General features: G+C 49.3%; 1 protein-coding gene across 1 annotated transcript in view; it reads left to right on the forward strand.

The window, feature by feature from the left end:
• LOC149451747 (natural cytotoxicity triggering receptor 3 ligand 1-like) overlaps window positions 1–18,416 on the forward strand; it is a 117,168-nt gene extending 98,752 nt beyond the window's left edge. Inside the window, exons 4-5 of the mRNA XM_089690222.1 lie at window positions 18,238–18,330; window positions 18,412–18,416. Coding sequence (XP_089546348.1) covers window positions 18,238–18,330; window positions 18,412–18,416 — 98 coding nt within the window. The remainder of the gene's footprint in view (window positions 1–18,237; window positions 18,331–18,411) is intronic.
• The last annotated feature ends 353 nt before the right edge of the window (window positions 18,417–18,769 follow it).

The following is an 18,769-nucleotide window of genomic DNA, read 5'->3' on the forward strand; positions in this document are numbered from 1 at the left end:
AGGTTTCTTTAGCAGAAAAGCCATTCACAAGAAGAGGGATCCTATCCACTGTGAACAGTCTTTATGATCCTCTCGGGTTTGTAGCACCAGTCACCATAAAAGGTAAGGCCTTAGTTCGTGAACTGTCAAGTGGAGAAAGTGAGTGGGATGCCTTACTTCCACAAGAAAGACTCCATGAGTGGGTCCAATGGACAGAGTCTTTACAAGCTTTACAATGTCTTCAAATTTCCAGATGTTATGTTCCTGTTTCATTGTCACAGGCCTGCAAGAGAGAACTGTACATCTTTTCAGATGCCTCTGTTATAGCAATAGGTGCAGTCGCTTACTTGAAGGTAAGCGATGCAGGAAATGTCTGTCATGTTGGATTCGTAATGGGAAAATCCAAACTGAGCCCTAGGCCGGCACATACAATTCCACTCCTAGAGTTATGTGCAGTTGTACTAGCGGTTGAACTGTATGAGCTAGTGAGAGACGAGATAGACCTGAGCCTAGATGCTGTGAAATTCTTTACAGACAGTAAAACAGTTTTAGGCTATATCTGCAACACTACAAAGAGATTCTTCTTGTATGTCTCCAATCGGGTGAATAGGATCAGACAAACAACCTGTCCAGAGCAGTGGTTCTACGTACCCTCAGAACAAAATCCTGCAGATTATGCTACCAGGCCTACACAGATAGCTTGCCTTCAGAACTCTATATGGTTCTCAGGTCCACCTTTTCTGTATCAGACAGCTGTAGATAATCCTGATGACAATGTTTATCCTTTAGTGGATCCTGAAGCTGATCCTGAAATTAGGTCAGAAGTAGTAAATTTCAGTACTAAAGCCTTTGACACCAGACTACGGTCGCATTGTTTCGAAAGATTTTCCAACTGGAAGAGACTAAGCAGGGTTATAGCAAAATTAATTCATGTTGCCAAAAGCTTCCAGAAGAAAACCAATGATGATCAACCCGGAAGCTGGGGAGTTTTCCATGAAAGAGTCAGTTTAGAAGGACTTTCACAGGCCAAAACAGTTATAATTTCTTCTGTACAACACGCATGTTTCAGACAAGAATATGACTGTATTGAACAACAAAGGACACTTCCAAAACAGAGCCGTCTTACAAAACTGAGTCCCTTTGTAGATCAAGATGGACTATTGAGAGTAGGTGGCCGTTTATCCTTTGCCACGCTGTCAGATGAGGAGAAGCATCCTGTCATCATTCCTCATGATCACCAGATTGCTACATTGATCGTAAGATATTATCCCAACCAGATACTGTAGTTCACCAAGGGCGCCACATAACAGAAGGTGCAATCAGAGCTGCAGGTTTCTGGATTCTTGGTGGAAAACGTCTAGTGTCTGCAATCATTCACAAATGTGTCGTGTGCTGTAAGCTCAGAGGGAGATTGGAAAGCCAAAAGATGGCAGAGTTGCCTAAAGATAGAGTCAATCCTGAACCTCCCTTCACTAGTGTGGGTGTTGATGTGTTTGGCCCCTGGTCAGTTGTAACACGACGAACTAGAGGAGGCAGTGCTGACAGCAAACGCTGGGCTGTTCTTTTCACATGTCTTTCTACAAGAGCAGTGCATATAGAATTGGTTGAGTCCATGTCAGCATCCAGTTTCATCAATGCTCTAAGAAGATTCTTTTCTGTTCGTGGTCCAGCTAAGTTGATTTGCTCTGATAGAGGTACTAACTTTGTAGGAGCATGCAAAGAGCTGCATATATGCTCAAATGATGCAGAACTTCTAGACTATCTTCAAGACAAAGGATGCACATGGACAACACTCCACACTCATCTCACTTGGGAGGTGCTTGGGAGAGCTTAATAGGTGTAGCTAGGCACATTTTAGATGCAATGTTACTCCAAGCTAAACCTACTCGTTTGACTCATGAGACTTTGAGTACTTTCATGGCAGAAGTTATGGCTATCATTAATGCAAGACCTTTGGTACCACTATCTACAGATCCTGATAATCCTACAGTTCTTACACCTGCCATGCTCTTGACCCAAAAGGTAGACTCTTTATCGGCCCCTTATGGGGACTTTAGTACAACAGAACTTCATGTAAAGCAATGGAAACAAGTCCAATGCCTGGCTGATATGTTTTGGAAGAGATGGAGGAGAGGATACCTGTGTACCTTACAAAGTCGCAAGAAATGGACTGAGACCAGTCCCAACGTCAAAGATGGAAATGTTGTTTTATTGAAAGATAGTCAAGAAAGCAGAAACAACTGGCCTGTGGGAATTGTCACAAATACATTGCCAAGTAAAGATGGTAATGTCAGAAAGGTTGAAGTCAAAGTGACGAAACAAGGGACTGCTAAAGTGTATACTAGACCAGTTTCAGATGTCATTGTTCTCCTTTGAATAGCTTTTCTGTTGTGTAGCTGGCACAATACATAGCAGAGAGCTCGTCACTGATAGCGTTCAGGCGAGACATTCGCCATTGAGTTAAATTCCATCCTGTGGATTACAATTGGGGTTGGAGATAGTTTGGCCTTGGGCGGCTTCTCCAATCCGAAGATGGGTTTATGGACTAAACTATTTCTTCATGTGGGCTATCATGAAGTACCATAGCCAAAAGACCCTGATATGTTGTGGACTCATGTTTTGGTTTATGTTACCAATCTAGGCCGGAATGTATTTTCTTATTATGTGTTTTCCCTGTACAGTAGCTATGTATAGGTAGTGATATAATATATTATATCAGGCAGGGAGTGTGTTGCCTTCACAGGCTAATTGAATTAAAGTTACTTATATGGGATATGTAGTGTACCACTGCCATCTAGTGGCAAACATGTATGGCAGTTCTCCTCTGGATATGTAAGCTCTCAGACAGGAAATGACTCTTGGTTTAGGAAGTTCGTCAGCCATTTTAGACTTCTATTAACTGTGGATGCAGTGTGCTTGCTTCTCTCACAAGGGGCTTGAGACATCATCACCTGTAAGTGCCTTTCTTCTGTGTCATCTGTCATTTATGCTACACTAGTTATTCTATGTATACTGATATGCTGTTATTGTATTGTGTTTCAGTTTCACCTATAAAATAAAGTTGGATTCTTTGGTAGACAACACAAGCAGTGGGCTTCTGTTTGCTGGAGATTCTGACAAGGGTTTAGCTGTCCGTTCAGAGCCACACAAAGTCAGTGTTTTGAGAACGGAACAATGTCACTGTTTTTTCTAACACAGCCTCAGACTACATAGAGATTTCTATATTCATGAAGGGGTGAGGTTTTACACTTGGAGAGTGAACAGGAAAAGGAGAGGAGAGCAGCCATGCTTGAGAGAGAGAAGGGGGGCTGTGTGATCTGAGAATCCGATGCCATCCAGATGTGAGGACAGCCCTCCGTAATCAGAAATTCAGTTGAGTGAAGCTGATGGTGTTCAAGACGCTAACCCTGTTCAAAGAAAGGAAGATTGCTGCCAGGAAGCTGATAAGAAGCTGAGGAACTAAGCAATATATATACTGTGATATTGCACGCTTAGTGGAGAGACATTTGTTCTGTTCAGAGTCACCAGTGGATGCAAAGCAGACCCGGGTCGGTAAGATCGTGCACGCACCTCATTTCAGTGTTGGCGCCTATAGGACTGAGACAGGCCTATAGTTAGTTAGGGTCTCTGTTTGTGTCAGGTCACAAGTGTTGTTACTGATCATTGGAAGGACTCCACAACCTAAAGTAACATTTCACATTGGAGAGCTGATAAAATCCTACAAACTCAAGCCAGACTGGCGTTTTTCTCAGAAGGAATACTCAGGCACGTCCTACAGGACCAGTTATGGGAGGGGAAATACTGTAGATTTGTGTAAGATTGTAAGCTGTTGTGCTGCACCGCAGGCTAGCCCATACCATATACCCATACACTGATTCTTCCTCTTTTAGGGTAATAACGGGTAAGGTGTGGCAGCTTAGTTGTGCCCGCCAGTAGGTAAATTACTACACCTTCTACCTTCATCCATCAGAAGGCACCATGCTGTGCAGCACAAGGGTCTCAGCCTTTGGGCTTGTGTATGTAAATTTATTATATATTCCAGCATTTGTGGTTTTGTTTATTTGCCACATCTAAGTAAAATTCTGTTGTGACAAAAGCTGGTGTTGGGGTTGCTTTCCTCGTTCTTGACTTCACTGTATCCTGGGGAGCCCAACCCGATACATGGCTTACAACTTGGCGTAGTCGGCAGGATACAGCGACCTTTATGGACGGGAATCGGCTGGAGATCTTCCCCCGGCGCCAATGGCACCAGTCCAGGACCCAGCTCAGGGTGCGCCGGTGCAGGACCAAGTTGTCCCAACACCGCTGATACAGCTTGCCCCCTTCCTGCTCGTACCAGTAGGGTACATTCCCTTGGGGGCACTGTTGAGTCACCTGCCAAAATTTGACGATAAATATGACGTTGCAGGACTGGACTGAAAGAGTGCGAAGTGCGGTTAGGATGTGTAACCTGATGTACGAGCTACGGGCAGAGGTTGCATTCGGTGCTCTAGAGGGTGACATCAGACAGACAGTAATAGTAAGGCCCGAATCTGAGAGAGACACCCTAGAGAAAATATTCTCCCTGCTAAAGAGAGACCAAGGGGGGAGTGCTAAAGTAGTGCAGCTGCGGAGCCACTTCTTCAACCGACCACAGCGAGAGGGCGAGACCCTGATGCAGTACTCCAATGCCCTACAGGAGACGCTAAATGAAATACAGCGGCGAGATCCAGAGGCCATGGGAGCTTTTCGGGAGGTGGACCGGCTACTACGAGACCAGTTCATAGTGGGGATCTCCAACAAGTTCTTACAGGACAAATTGCAAGAGATGACCCGGACGGGGCCCAACATGACATTTTACAGCATCTACTTAGCCGCCGTGGAGAGAGAGGAAGAGTGCATACCTGTGGCGGCGAGAATAGTGAGTAGTACCCATGCTACAAGAGGTCAGTCTGCATCTGAAGACTCAGAATCCTTAAAGGATGTGGTCCAGGCCCTGCGGACAGAATTAGGAGAACTTCGGCTGGAAGTTTTCCAGATGAAGGCAGAATCTCCCCGGTCTCCGGAAATGACCTCAGCACCTCGCGCCACTCCACTCAGGATAACTCAGCTGCGGGGGCACGTCAAAAGGGGACCCCTCTGTTGGGCTTGTCGACAGTACGGCCACATGGCCAGAGAGTGCCCAGAAAAGATGAAGTCCAAGCTGACATTAAACTTCCGATCGCTGCAGTAGCTGGGCATCCTGCGGCGGTACACCAGAAGTTAAGCCCTAAGCATGAGGAACATGACCTATATGCCAGAAGCCCCGCTATGGAATCCGAGTTGGAAGGCCAGAAGGTACGCTGCTTATACAGGGTCGGAATGCACCCTTATGCCTCTGGAGTTCTTCAAAAGACACTTTGGACATATGATGGAGCAGGAAGACGGGAGTGTCATCAAGCTGACGGCTGCCAATAACAGAGAGATGGACGTCCGAGGAATAGTCTGGATGTAGGTCTGGCTGTGTGGGCAAGACGTCAGCAAGAAGGGGGTCGTGCTGGTGGATTATTCGTCCAGGAGAGGGATGGACGTGACACTAGGTATGAACGTGCTGAGGGACCTAGACCACCAACTCTATGCCAAAGAAGGGCCAAGGTATTGGCAACGGGCCACCACACACCGGTCAACCCAAAAGGTTCTACCGTAGATGGTGAGGAGCTGTATTCTGCAAAAGGGCAACATGTCCAGTCGGACCATTGGACACATGAGGATGCCGCGGAGGACCCCAGTGAATATCCCGCCTCGACATGAGCGAATATTGATGCTGCCAGTTGGGGCTGGACGACGACTGAATGGACTGGAGGTCCTAATCAAGCCCGCTTACCAAGAAGAAACGCAGACTCATCCACTGGTAGCCCCGGCCCTCACTATTGTGAAGGATGGATGTGTGCCAGTACGCTGCCTCAACGTTGAAGACTGTGAGTTAACCATCCCTGGGAATACTTTGCTGGCTGAAGTTTATGTGTCTGAAGGGGGAGGAGCTTCACGCTACAGGCAGATAGGAGATCAGCCTGGACCTATGTTGTAGAGGTCCATCAAAGGGAGACCTCGACAGCGGAGTGTAGCGGTCGAGTGATCATGGCCCGGATGGGGGTGGACTGCAAGATCCTGACTTCATGACAACAGAAGTTGCTGGAAGACACCCTTTGGGAGTTTCAGGAGGCCTTCTCGAGACATGATGAGGACTTCGGGCGTGCCTCCACCATCAAACACGAAATCCCCACTGGCAATGCTGCACCGATCAGGGAACGTTACCGGCAAATACCACCTAAAATGTACCAGGAGGTGAAGGATATGGTGGCCAGCATGTTGGAAAACCAGGTGATCCAGGAGAGTCAAAGTCCTTGGGCTGTTCCAATAGTCTTGGTGCAGAAGAAAGATGGGAGTCTCCGTTTCTGCGTGGATTATCGGAAGCTGAATGCCCAGAGCGTCCGGGATGCCTACTCCCTTCCGTGGATTGAGGAGTTGTTGTCTGCCCTGAGTCATGCAAAGTTCTTCTCGACTCTTGACTTGGCCAGTGGATATTGGCAGGTACCGATGGCCAAGAAGGACAAAGCGAAGACGGCCTTCATCCTACCTATGGGTCTCTACGAGTTCAACAGGATGCCATTCGGCCTGTCCAATGCCCCGAGAACATTCCAGCGGTTGATGGAGCACTGTCTGGGAGATCTCAACTTTGAGTCGGTATTGATATACCTGGATGACGTAGTAGTGTTTGGGGCCTCTTTTGAGGATCACTTCCAGAAACTGCGACAGGTCGTAGGACGGCTGCGAGACCATGGGCTTAAAATCAAGCCCAAGAAGTGCCAACTGTTTCGACAACAGATAGAGTATTTGGGACATTTGGTCACCCAGGAGGGAGTAAAGCCAACCCCCGACAAGGTGGAGGCCGTGCAGAAGTGGCCCTTGCCGTGTACACTACGAGAGGTGCGGGCGTTCATTGGAACACTACAGGCTACTACAGGAGGTTTATACCCAAGTTTGCTCATTTGGTGGGCCCGGTAAATGAGTTAAGGGGCACTGCAGGGAGCCTGAAGAATCATCCCATCGAGTGGGGACCCCGGCAACAAGGGGCCTTTGAAGCAGTGAAGGGGGCGCTGACCAGTGCCCCGATTCTGGCTTATGCACGGTTCGACACCCCATTCCTGTTGTACACTGATGGAAGTCTACATGGTCGGTGGGCTGTGTTATCCCACGTCCAGGATGGACGTGAGAGAGTCATTGCCTATGGCAGCCGGGCTCTGAGGGAGTCAGAGTGCAACCCTGACAACTATAGCTCCTTTAAATTGGAACTACTGGCACTGGTGTGGGCCATGACCAAAAAGTTCGCGGAGTACTTGACCGGTGCAGAGGTGACCATGATGACTGACAACAACCCGTTAGCACATCTGGAAAATGCCAAACTCGGTGCGCTTGAGCAGAGGTGGTTGGCTCGTCTTTCTAAGTACCAATACCACATCAAGTTCTGGTCAGGTAGGCAGAACGGCAACGCTGACGCACTCTCCTGAGTCCCTGTAGGGTTGTCGGCTCAGAGTGCCGATGAGCAGCTAGAGGACACTGAAACTCCTTACCTTGGTCGATTACCCATGTTCCAGGACAGGGCACATTCAAGTGGGGTGGCGTCCGGGATGCCAATGGTGCTGGGAAAGATGTTGGCTGATTGAGAGAGGGTCCAGGATAGCTGCCCGGACCTGTGGAAAGTGAAAGAATGGGTCCGGACCAAGATCTGGCCTCGGTCAGAAGAGCGGGCTCATCTGACTCCCGAGGGCCAAAAGTTGTTAAGGCAGTGGGATAAGCTAACTGTTACCCAGGGCCTCCTGTGTTGGACCATATACTTGCAGTCAGAGTTGCAGGACCAGCAACAGATTGTCATCCCCATTTCATTGGGACCGGAGGCTGCCCGGGAGGCCCATGAGAAGGGTGCCCATTTTGGGAGCAATAAAACGTTCAAGTGGCTCCAACGGCTCCTTTACTGTCCAGATTTGGCAGACATAGTGGCCAAGGCATGCCTTAAGTGTCGGCTGAATAAGAGTACTGAACAGCGGCTCCTGTCCAGGCCATCCGGACATCAGCACCCCTAGAGCTCCTGTCAGGGTTCCCGGTATGACCAGAGGTGTGTGGACTGACACAGGGAAACGCAGGTTTCAGGTATAGTGTAAATAAGACAATTTATTAAGACTAAACAACACAAACGCAGTGCAAGGTAAACATAACACAGTGCAAACAACCCAACCTCCAACAGATAACCATATATACAATCAAACGTAGTTGGGCAGGTCGGCTCGGTAGCAAACGGGCAAACAGGGTACCAGGAGCGAGCGGAAGAGTGGTCAGGAATAGCCGAGGTCAGGGCAGGCGGAGTTCGTTCAGAGTCAGGATCAAAGCAGAGTCAGGATCAGGCAGGAAGCAGACAGGATGCAGGTACAGGGGCTCATGGGAAACATACACCAAGGCACTGACTGCAGGTCTGGCCATTCCTTAAATACACCTCCTGCAATCAGCCTCAGGTGATGCCTGATTGCAGGAGTGAGCTTCTGTTTGCTAAGAGCACCCGCTGGCCAGACCTGGTACTGCAGCCCACACGGCAGTGCCACTTCCTGGGTGGAGTCTACTGCAGTGAGAGGTGCGAGAGAGCTCTCTGAGTCCCGTGGAGGCCTCGTTCAGGCCTGGACCTCAACTTTGGGCGTTAGCCCAGCAGCATGGTGGATTCCGGGCAGGGCCCTGGAGGCGGCCCGGATAGCGATGGAAGTGCGGGCGGGAGTAGGGATGGAGGGCCTCATACTACCCAGGCTCTCTCTCCCCCATCCCCTCCTTTGAAGATCTAGGAGGGGGCCCAAAGGAAGGAGAATCAGTCACAGTGTACCGTAACAAAGTGGCAGCACGAATCTTGAGGATTGCAAAGGAGGAGGAGAAGCTGGCCCACATGAGGATGGAATATAGGAAAAAGAAGGTTGCCTATGAAAAGCGTGGAGTAATAAGAGGTCTCTCTACAGGCCGGAGGTAACCAGCATGGAGGATAAGGTAAAGCGCCAAGCTGTTCTTGTGGCTGCATTGAAGGAAACAAGTGGCTCCTTTAAGGAAAAATATAATAATGAAAGCAGATTCATGATCATGAGGAAAGGGGTCTCTGTTGTGACTAAGCCTGCTGTGGAGAACCCCCCTCAACATGGGTACCTGGCAGCCTGAGCAAGATTCCCCTGAGTCAAGGATCTCAGAATGTGGATGTGGAGCCTGCTCTGGAGGATTGCACTGGCGCCCTGGAGGTAATCAGGGAGCTGGAGTCCCCCCTAGGATCCAAGATGGCCTTTTTTGGGGAAACCTCGGAGGAGGAGGAGGACGCCATTCCCAAGAGAGCACGGATGCCAAGGGTGAAGGAGAGAACCCGTTTCGTATCCTGGCCGTCGGCAGTGGGGGAGGTGCCAGCACCTGTCATGTCTTATGCTGCAGCTAAGGACAAAGCAAGCAGAGACTCGTGTCAGTGTGGGGAGGGTGCGCCCCACTCCGCTGGGTCAGTGGCTGGTGAGACTGTACTTGCTAGTGTTAGAGTGGGGGGAGTGTTGCCGCTGCTGCGGCTCCGGTATCAGGCTGCACGCTGACCGGCTCGGTGGGGAGAAGGAGTGGGAGTGGCCTGGTCCCTGCTGACAAGTCGGTGGTGAAGGAGAGCGGCACAGCTGCGGCTGATAGGCTGGCGGTAAGGGGGCATGTCCCCATGTCAGCGGGGGAGAGTAGTCTTGCCACAACCGATAGGCTGGTAACAGGAGTGTGTCCCAGCATCAGCAGAGGGACCGGTGGTGAAGGGGAGAGATCCAGTTTTAACTGTGGAGTCAGCAGGGGGAGTGGCTTTGGCTACAGGGAGCTTTGTAATGTCAGCAGGAGGAGGAGGGGGGATTGGAACTCCAAGTGTGGTCCCCGGTGTGCTACCATATGCAGGGGGTGTTCAGGCGCCCCAAAGCTATGCTGCTGCAGCAGGGGGTGGAAGGGGCCAGAGTGCAGTGCAGCATCCCCAGCAGAGCTTCAGGCTGGGTGGGGGCGGGTCTTTTGTGAGGTGCAATGTGGTTCAGCTGCGCTGGATGGGTCAGGGTACCCCTCCATCAAGGGACTTTGTGGCAGACAGAATCCTGGAGATGGGGTTTAAGGTGGAAGAACTTTTTGCCTTAATTAGTCCAATAGGGACTTGTCCTTTGTCCAGCCGGAAAGCCTGGACCTATTCTGGGACCGGTATGAAAACCGGTGTAAGATGATGGGGGACTGGGTGGGTCTGCTCCCCAAAGTGGTCTCAAGACAGCCCCTAGTAAAAAACATAACCATTTTGGTCCGCAATGAATCCATCCCCGCTGCAGACCTGACAGTTTGGTTAAAGAGGTATGGGGACCTGATGGGATCTTTGAAGAAGGTCTATGATGGTAAGGGTATCTGGACTGGGGGTTGGACCGCTCAGGTGAAGCTGAGAGTGGTGGATAATGTGGTTCAACATATCCCCTCCTCTGCCTTCATTGGGAGGGACCGGATAATCATCTACCAGGGCCAGCCCAAACTGTGTCATAGGTGTGGGGATAAAGGGCACTTTTCATCTTCATGCCCCATTCAGAAGTGCTCCCTCTGTCAGGGCCTGGGCCATCAGGCAAGGGGTTGTAATTTAATATGCTGCAATCTGTGTAATGTGGTTGGTCACCCGTACAGTGCCTGCCCAGAGGCTCTGCATAATCAGAGGGAACTCATGGAGGAGTTTTTTAGGATGGATGTGGAGAATGCAGCTTTGGTCCAGTCTGTCCCTGAAGAATCCCCTGTGTCGGACCCAGTCTCGGTCTCCCCCCCTCAGTCTGAATTGCCCCTTGTGTCTGATCCTGTTGTATCGTTGGCTGACTCATTCCCTATGGTTGTTGAAGCAGTGTCCTTGCCTGTGGTTGTTTCCCCCGTTGTATCTGTCCAGTCATCTGGGGTTGTATTGGCCCCCCCCTTGCTAAGTCCAAATTAGTGCCCAGGGTATGTTTAGTGACCTTAAAACCCAGCCAGTTGGCTGAAGCTGCCAGAGGGGCGGAGTCTGGTGTGGGGACTAGTGCCCTATTGACCTCGGTGTCCGGGTGATCCAGGGGCCCTGGTCAGTGGGGGGTTAGGGGTAGATCAAGGGAGGGCAGAGGGGGGAACTTGTCCCGGGGTCAGGGGGAAGGGAGTGTGACCGCCCCTCCCGTGGAGGCAGGTTGGTCTGTGGTAGGGAGTAGGAGGAGAAATAAGGTCATATTGTCCTCTGTGTCCGTGGAGTCTTCGGGTTCTTCGGACGAGGTGCCCCTAAGCAACACGTTTGGGACTCTGTCTGATCCTGATGAGGGTTCTATTGAATCCTTGGATCGGATGGAGGAAGAAGTTGGGTTAGTTGAGGATTCTCGGGAGGAGTTCCCTGAGCATGTGTGTATCAGTCAGGCTAAGGAACCTCAATCTCCTTGATGGCAGTTCCCGCCCCAGTCAAAGTGGCAACCATTAATTTTGCCAGCATAAAGTCTGGTAGCGCTCGTAATTTGGCCTTATTTTTGCTCAGCGAGTTTGATGCTGATGTTTTATTTTTGCAGGAGACCCGGCTTGATAGCCTGGCCGATATCTACCTGGCAAAGAGGGAGTGGAGGCATGGCCCCTCCTTCTGGTCTCTTGCAGCCGAGCCTTACAGTGGGGTTGCAGTTCTTTTTACTGATATGGTAACGTGCCGGCGGGTTATTGAAGTGGAGATCGAAAGGTGCATGGTCCTGGATGTCTCTGTGAAGGGGCAGGACCTGTGTTTGATTAATGTGTATAGCCCGCAGTCCAAGTGGGAAAGGAAATGCCTCTTTACAAAAATCAGTCCCGGCAAGTTGTCTTTGGAGGTGATTTTAACACCATCACTAGGCCCAAAGACAGGAAAGGCTCCACTGACAGGCTGGGTTATGATAGCGTTTTTCTTAATGCCATAGTCAGGGATGCAGGTCTGGTAGATGCACTGGTTAAGTGCAGCCCAGACAGCATGGGATTCACGTTCAGGCGAGGTAATAATGAGAGCAGGGTAGATAGGTTTTTTAAAGGAGGACTCTGCTTTTTCGGCATCTGTGTGTCGGGCAGTTGAGTTCTCTGATCACTTTATGCTATCTGTGGTCTTGAATGTTTCAGATACACCGCTGAAGGGAAGGGGCATCTGGAAGATGAATTCGACCTTGTTGGACGATGAGGATGTGAGACAATCCTTTGAGGAATTTTTCCAGGCTCAGGTGACCATTCTGGATTTCTGTAGCAGTAAGTCGGAGTGGTGGGAGCTTACCAAGTTACGAACTGGCAGGTTTTTCAGAGCCATAGGTAAGGAAAGACAACTTGATAGATATATTGCCTACCAGCGGCTGTGGAGGAAGCTTGACCGCCTTGTCTCGTATGGTGGAGATCCCGGGGCGATCTCGGAGGTTAAGCTTCTTCTTAGGAAGTATCAGTACGACCGGCACGCTTCTTTGGTTCTGGAGAGGGATTATGGGAAATACCACTCACCTGACCCTTACCAGAACTGCAAACAGAGCGCAGCGATTAAGACGGTCTTAAGCCTTAGGGATAGTACGGGTTCCCTGAAGAAATCCAGGTCAGGGATCCTGGAGGTCTCAAGGTCCTTTTATAAGGATCTCCTGGGTAAGAAGCACCTCGATCGAGCTAGGATGCTGAGCTTTCTGGACTCTACACCGGGTCTGGGGAATGACATTCCGCTTCCAAGTTTGACCGATGAGATCACAGAGGCAGAGGTTGTCAAAGCCATAGAGAGTCTGGCTGTTAAGAAAACACCTGGGTCAGATGGATTGACGGGAGAATTTTATAAATCTTTTAAGTCCAGCTTGGCACCCCATCTCGCGGAGGTGTTTAATTGCTGTCTACAGGAGGGCTCGCTCCCTCCCTCCATGAGAAAGTCTGCTGTGATCTTGCTGTCAAAGGGTAAGGATCCTTCAATGATTGGGAACTGGCGCCCCATCAGTCTTCTCAATGTCGATAGAAAGATTCTGGCCAAGATTCTTTTCTGGCGTTTGGCGTCTGTGGCAGACATGCTGCTTTCTGGTCGGCAGCACTCCTCGGTCCAGGGCAGGAGCACCTTCACAGCGGTGTTAGCTCTCCGGGAGGTTCTGGAGTGGTGCAGGGCTGAAGGCTGGGGAAAATATTTGCTGACATTGGATCAGGCCAAGGCCTTTGATCGAGTTAGTCATGAGTACCTTTGGCATCTCCTTGATAGGTATGGCCTGGAGGGGAGGTTCATTGGCTGGCTTAAGACTTTGTACAGAGAGGCGGAGAGCTTCATGCTGGTGAATGGTTGGATTGGGCAAGCCCTTTGGGGTTGGCTCTGGGGTGTGCCAAGGATGTCCGCTGAGCCCTCTGCTCTACGTCTTTGCGGTCGACCCCTTCATAAGAAGGCTGGATTGCGGAGCGTTGGGGGGGCTGTCGGTGGGCATTGCTGGTGAGCCACCCCTGAGGGTCATTGCCTACGCTGATGACGTTTCTGTCTTTGTCTCTGGGACCGAGGAGGCGCAGGTAGTGGTCTCAGAGATAGAGCAGTATTCTGAGGCGTCGGGGTCCAAGATTAATCAGGACAAGTCTGAAGTTCTTTGGATGGGTGTGGAGGGCAAAGGCTTTGCACTTCCGGACGTCTTCCCGGTGCCTCAGCAGACCGTTAAAGTATTAGGCATTGAATTTGGCCCTGCAGATTATGGTAAATCAAATTGGGAATCCAGGCTGGCCTGTGCTGAAGTCAAGATAAAATGCTGGAAGGGATGGCGGCACTCCCTAAGGGAAAGGGTTGATTTGATCAAGACCTACCTGATCCCCATTTTTCTGTATGTCAGTACTGTCTGCATCTTGCCAGAGTCTCTCTATATGAGGATCTACAGCTGTTTTTTCCAGCTATTATGGGGAAGCAGACTGAACCTTGTGAAGCGAGATGTGACTTACTTATCCAGGCTGAAGGGTGGCCTAGGTATGGTCAACCCAGTGGTTTTCTTCTCTCTGGTGTTCCTGAAACACAATTTTGGTAATATGCTAGCAGAGAGACCGCCTGCATGGGTAAGCCTCTTCTGGAACTGGTTTAGGCCTTTTCTAAGTTGCTGGGAGAATGGTGGGCTAGTGAAAAGCCTGAGGGTTAAGTACGGTAAGCTCCCGACATATGTTGCCCCGAGCCTGAAGATACTTAGGCGGTGGCAAGTGACGGCGGAGGACATTAGATCCCTTCCTAGGAGGCTCCTGGGTGAGAGGGTTGTGTCCACTGTTTTTCATGCGTCACTGGCCTTGAGGGATTGCCCAGGTCATATAATGCGGGAGGGTCTACGTTTATTAAATTCTGAGTGGATTCCCTTCAAGTTTAGGGATCAGGCCTGGCTTGGGTTCCATGGCAGACTCTACGTGAGACGGAATTTAAAGTACCGCTCTTTGGATGACCGTGGTTGTCCGAGAGCGGAGTGTCGGGGTGAAGTGGAAACTATGGACCACTTCTTGCTTCAGTGCCCTTTCAATGTGGAAGTCTATAAGGAGGTAGGGAGGGTCCTAGGTGTCCCATTTCTGCACTGCATGAGTTATGTAGGGTGGATATATGGGGCATTGCAAGACCGTCAGGGTTTTAATTTAGACACGCTTTACCTAGTTAGTTTAGTGGTCCGATACTTCACATGGATTGCACGGTGTCAGGTTTCTATTCGGCAGAAAGTCCTTCCTGCTCCGGTGGTGGTGCGGGACATCCTTGGTGAGGTGGGCAAAATTCAGGGTCTTGAGAGAGACAGGTGGCGGCGAAGGGTCTGGATAAGGGCGTGGAGGAATATCAGGCCTGTGGTTGCTGCTTGTTGATCTCTGGGTGTTGGCAACTATTCTGTTTTCTTCCGTTCAATGCACTCCCTTTAGATTTTGACTGAGTTGGATTTTTGAAGAAAGGCTGCATGGACCTGAAGGTCTGCGTTCCTTGGTCTGCGTAATGTACGTTTATCATGTATGTTGAAATAAGTCTAATGTGGCCATAAAGGCCTGTTAAGTAGGTATTTGATTATAAAAGCTATACATGCATATATATGCATTTTTTGATTTGGACTTTAAAGCTATGGACTTGAGAAGTTGTGTTTTTTTGGCCATAAAGGCCTTTATTTTTGGACACGTGGTCATCGTGATGAGATATGTTATTCATTTATTTATTTATTTTTTGTACTTTTGTAGAAAAACTTTTTGTATGCTGATTGTGAGAATTTAAACAATAAACAAAATCTCCATTCCTGACAGCTCCTTATGATCGATTATGTACAGATTGGGTACTCTACCTCGCGACACCCGTACTGTCTAGTCATGACAGATCATTTCACAAAGTATGGCTGTACCCACCAGAGACCAGACGGCAGAGTCGGCCGCTGAAGCGGTCTGCAAACACTTTATACAGGTGTCCGGGTGCCCACAGAGAATACATTCGGACCAGGAAGCATGTTTTCAGGGTACTCTAATGAATGAATTGTACCAACTGTATGGGATCGAACGTTCCCGCACCACCCCGTATCACCCCCAGGGAAACAGGGCGTGCGAGCGGTTCAACCGCACCTTGCTCTGGAGGACCGCCAAAAGGCTTGGTGGCCTGAATACGTACCTGAACTGATGTGGGCCTATAATAACAGGGTACACAGTACCACCGGATACTCCCCACATATGCTCATGTTTAGGAGAGCCAGACGGGAGATTGAAGATCTCCACATGCCCGAGCCGATGGAGCCACCACCAAGAAATACTACCATATGGGTGCAAGAGCACTGCCGCCGGCTGAGAGCGATCCACAAGGTTGTGGGGTTGTGGGGGAGCGCCTTAGACAAGTGGTACACCCCAATCCAAGTGCAGTGCAGAAGGAAGGGTAAGCCCCGGGTGCTCGAGTGATAGTCAAAGCTAAGCGGCCGTCTGGAAAGTTGGATGGGCGGTGGGAGGCGATCCCATACACGGTGAAGAGGAGGGTAGACCCTGCCATCCCAGTCTATGAGGTAGAGCCAATAGGGACTGGGGGGCCCTCACGAAACTTTCATCGTAACATGTTGAGGCATTGTAATTTTGATGAACCAGTGTGCATGGAGGGGATGGCTCATCCTGCTCAGAGTACAGAGGAAATCCCCTTAGAGGAGGGGGAGGAATGGTGGGTTGTCCCTGCCCCGATACCCACAGAGGCTCCAACCTTAGCAAGCTTGCCACCAAGGAAAAGTTTTGAGCAGTCAGCAGCTCCTCTCCCATTAAATGTGCCTGACGTCCCCAGTGCTTCCGAGCCTGTCACTCTACGAAGGTCAACAAGGCCCAATTCTGGTGTGCCCCCACAGCGCTATGCCCAGAATGAGTTTGTATGGGGAGGGTTGCCGAGGATGACAAACTCTAGTGGGGTGGCATGTGAGATGGGGAAACAGCTTTCATGGTTTGAACACTGATTGAAGTAAATTAAAAACGTTCTGACTGACATTCTGCAGTTTATCCACAAGATGTCACTGTTTTTTCTAACACAGCCTCAGACTGCATAGAGATTTCTATATTCATGAAGGGGTGGGGTTTTACACTTGGAGAGTGAACAGGAAAAGGAGAGGAGAGCAGCCATGCTTGAGAGAGAGAAGGGGGGCTGTGTGATCTGAGAATCCGATGCCATCCAGATGTGAGGACAGCCCTCCGTAATCAGAAATTCAGTTGAGTGAAGCTGATGGTGTTCAAGACGCTAACCCTGTTCAAAGAAAGTAAGATTGCTGCCGGGAAGCTGAGGAACTAAGCAATATATATACTGTGATATTGCACGCTTAGTGGAGAGACATTTGTTCTGTTCAGAGTCACCAGCAGATGCAAAGCAGACCCGGGTCGGTAAGATTGTGCACGCACCTCATTTCAGTGTTGGCGCCTATAGGACTGAGACAGGCCTATAGTTAGTTAGTTAGGGTCTCTGTTTGTGTCAGGCCACAAGTGTTGTTACTGATCATTGGAAGGACTCCACAACTTAAAGTGACATTTCACATTGGAGAGCTGATAAAATCCTACAAACTCAAGCCAGACTGGCGTTTTGCTCAGAAGGAATACTCAGGCACGTGCCACAGGACCAGTTATGGGGGGGAATACTGTAGATTTGTGTAAGATTGTAAGCTGTTGTGCTGCACCGCAGGCTAGCCCATACCGTACACCCATACACTGATTCCTGCTCTTTTAGGGTAATAACAGGTAAGGTGTGGCAGCTTATTAGTACCCACCAGTAGGTAAATTACTTCACTTTCTACCTTCATCCATCAGGAGGCGCCGTGCTGTGCAGCACAAGGGTCTCAGCCTTTGGGCGGGGTGTATGTAAATATATTGTATGTTCTCAGCATTTGTGGTTGTGTTTATTTGCCACATCTAAGTAAAATTCTGTTGTGACAAAAGCTGGTGTTGGGGTTGCTTTCCTCGTTCGTGACTTCACTGTACCCTGGGGAGCCCACCCCGGTACACGGCTTACACATTAGCTGGAAAATCTTTTTGCAGGGTGCAGCTGGGCGTGGCATTGTTACGCACGTGACAGCGCGATTTTAGATTGGCTAGTCCTTTGGTGACGAGTTTGGTGAGAAGGGCTGGGGTTTGACGCCGTGATTGTCACACTGAGCAGGAAGGGGTTAACCTCTGGGGCGATCAAGGGTTACCTGTGTGCTGTTTTACTAGGAAAACATGCTGTGCGAGAGATACAAAGCAGCATGTCCTTGCTGGCAGGAGAGAGACCTCTGTTGTTTACATACAGCTCGCTCACCTGTCAGCTTTGCTGACGATCACTGAGTGATCCGGGAGCCGGGGATCGACATCCCCAGTCACCAATAGTGGAGCGGGTAAGGTGGTGCGCCCCCTATCTGAAAATGTAAAGTGTGTGTGTGTGTGTGTAGCCCTGCCACCCTGTAGCAGTACTTCTGATATAGGGTGGAGGGCAAGCGGTTAATATTCTAATCAATAAATGCAGTTTTGTACAACACTGACGTATGGTTCACCTCATTGGTCCCTTAATGTAACCTCCTTCTGGTGGACATCTAATTCACAAAAACCTCTCTCTGTTGAGAAGTAGTGTTTGGTTTCTGGGACCACAGCTATGTTTAGTGAGCGGATACCCTGAACACTAGTAGCCTCCTATTCTACCTATTCTAATCCAGTAATATAAATGCTTCACCTGCAATGATAAATGTACAGTCAGTATATATAGAAGTGTTGGGTTCTCCAGACATGCAGGACTGAGATAATATCTGTTGTGTTTTTCTTTTATAGGACGGAATCCAGCGATAGGTATTTCTATTGCTTCAGTTGTTGCATTCATCATCTCATGTTTAACATGCTGTTTGAGGTTCGGTTTTAATAAAAGTAAGTTTTTGCTCTTTTATCTGGAAGTAAATAAATGCCGCAAAGTGTGTATATGTCATTAGAACTGTTATATAACCTCAGATTAGACGTGCAGAACAAAAACATTCATTTATTTCAAACCAGTTCATTAACCACTCGCCGTCCTGAGGATTTACTCCCCTTCCTGACAGGCCATTTTTTGTTGTTGGGCACTGCGCTATTTCAACTGGTAATTGCGCAGTCATGCAATGATTTACCCAAGCAAAATTTATGTCCTTTTTTTCACACAAATAGAGCTTTATTTGGGTGGTATTTGATCACCTCTGCAGTTTTTATTTTTGCGCTACAAGCAAAAAAAGGCTGAAAATTTTGAAAACAAACTATATTTTTCAATTTTGGTTTAAAAAAATATCCAATAGACTCAAAGTTAGTCATACATTTAGGCTAAAATGTATTCTGC

Source organism: Staurois parvus, unplaced genomic scaffold (genome assembly GCF_062004578.1).
Source record: "Staurois parvus isolate SC_StPar_1 unplaced genomic scaffold, SC_StPar_1.0 ptg000523l, whole genome shotgun sequence".
NCBI lineage: Eukaryota > Metazoa > Chordata > Amphibia > Anura > Ranidae > Staurois > Staurois parvus.